The 1,795-nt window shown below is 43.0% G+C and overlaps 1 protein-coding gene across 1 annotated transcript in view; it reads left to right on the forward strand.

The window, feature by feature from the left end:
* The first annotated feature begins 47 nt into the window (after positions 1–47).
* LOC105309521 (cytochrome P450 3A12-like) overlaps positions 48–1,795 on the forward strand; it is a 35,291-nt gene continuing 33,543 nt past the window's right edge. The window contains 1 exon segment of the mRNA XM_011385716.2: positions 48–118. Within this exon segment, the coding sequence (XP_011384018.1) occupies positions 48–118 (71 nt within the window).

Raw genomic sequence — 1,795 nt, forward strand, 5'->3', positions numbered from 1 at the left:
TGCTGAAAGGAAAACTCAGAGGAGCAGACCTCGAAAGGAAAGTGGCCATGGACCTGATCCCAAGCTTTTCGACAGAAACCTGGGTTCTCCTGGCTACCAGCCTGGTGCTCCTCTATCTGTGAGTAACTGTTCAGATTTGTGACCTCTAAATCTTGGACCTGGGGAGCTAAGCAGCACCCCTGCTCCACCTTCCCTTATCTCTTTTGAAGATACTATAATTAATGAAGGGATAGTTGCTTAAATGTTGGGTACCCAAACACCAAAGGGGTTATTATTGATATTACCCTGATCTGTGGAAGAAGTAACACCCCATCAATCCCCAACTCCTATTTTCTCTAGCTTGGTTGTTTTAGTGACATTATTTGCTCCTGGAGATGATCTTCTGATTGACTGCCAGTTTGGATGTACTTAGACTAACTAGAATACAGCAGAGGCAGATAAAAACAACTAGCTCCTGTGCAGTGGGGTCTTCATCCCCTTCCCAGCTCTGGTTATCCTGGAGGCAGGAGCGTGTGTTCCGAGGTTTTGTTTCATTATCTTCACTTTCCGAGTTCCGTGTCTACTGCAAGCGATGTCTGGAAAGATTGGCCCCTGTGTCACGAGACTGGTTCCTGCTCCCCTCCCTCCCACTGCCTGGCATCATTTGCACAAGGCACTAGGGTACACCCAAGACTTCAGGGGAGACTTGGACACTACCCTACCCATGTCATCACATGTGGCTTTTCCCTCTTTTCTGTGCCCCTCCCTTGGCACTCCCCTTCTAAGATTCATTCCCCATACATAGGACATTCACTCACTTGGCCTATAGTTATAGGCAAAACTATTTACCACTAAACAAAATCATAGAGCAGGAGAAACTTGGCAGAAATTATGAAATCTTATTCTTTTCTTTCACCATTTCCTTCCAGATTTGGGGAGGGTTGGCAACAGTATAGAGATTTATGTTCCCCAATGTGAAATCTGTGGACAGCTTGCAAAGCCACAAACTCACAAGCCAATTTAGATTTTTTTTTCCATTAAGTTACAGTACAGGAGGATGAATCAAACCATCTAGCAGAGGAAGTCCTTTCAAGGGTGGAATTCCTGGCATCATGGAGCAGGATGGCAGAGGAGCTTTTTTGATGTGTAGGTAGGGAAGTCTCCCTTCATGTCTCATTTTCACTTTCAAGAAGAGACAGAAATCATGATGACATGAATATAGAAAATATAAACTTTATTTTAATTCTTTGAATGAAGTGTTATGGATTCAGGGTATTGTAGCAACATATTTTCTGTATGATAACATTTTTAAATTAATCGATAACGTTTAATTTCATTTTCTTTAATACTAGACTTTTTTACTGACATAAAACTATTTACAGCATGTTCTTTCTGAAGGATAAAAGAGGGCTGTTCATTCAGGATTTGTGGCTACAAAAGTGTGTGAATAACCTCACCCTTCTAGAATAATGTCATGAAATCAGTCAGGTGTACAAATATATACTTTTATGACATAGAATGTATATGTTTTTTAAAAAATATCTGCCTAGCTGATCTCACAGTGCAAGTGAGTAGCGAGATTGTGAGCCAGTGATGATAAGAGAGGCATCCCTGTAGAAGACCGGTTGGAATGGGAGAACATTTCTCCTAGATATTCCCAGTCCTGGTCCCACAGGCGATCACTCACAGGGCAGCAGGGTCAGAATCTCATGTGCTTGAAGCCTGGGGACAGGGGCACCGTCCAAGTCACACTGTGTGGTCTGTCTGGCAGTGGAGCTGTCACTACTGTCACCAGTGGATAAACAACACTGTAGCC

The sequence above is a fragment of the Pteropus vampyrus genome, unplaced genomic scaffold, assembly GCF_000151845.1.
Source record: "Pteropus vampyrus isolate Shadow unplaced genomic scaffold, Pvam_2.0 Scaffold759, whole genome shotgun sequence".
Lineage (NCBI taxonomy): Eukaryota > Metazoa > Chordata > Mammalia > Chiroptera > Pteropodidae > Pteropus > Pteropus vampyrus.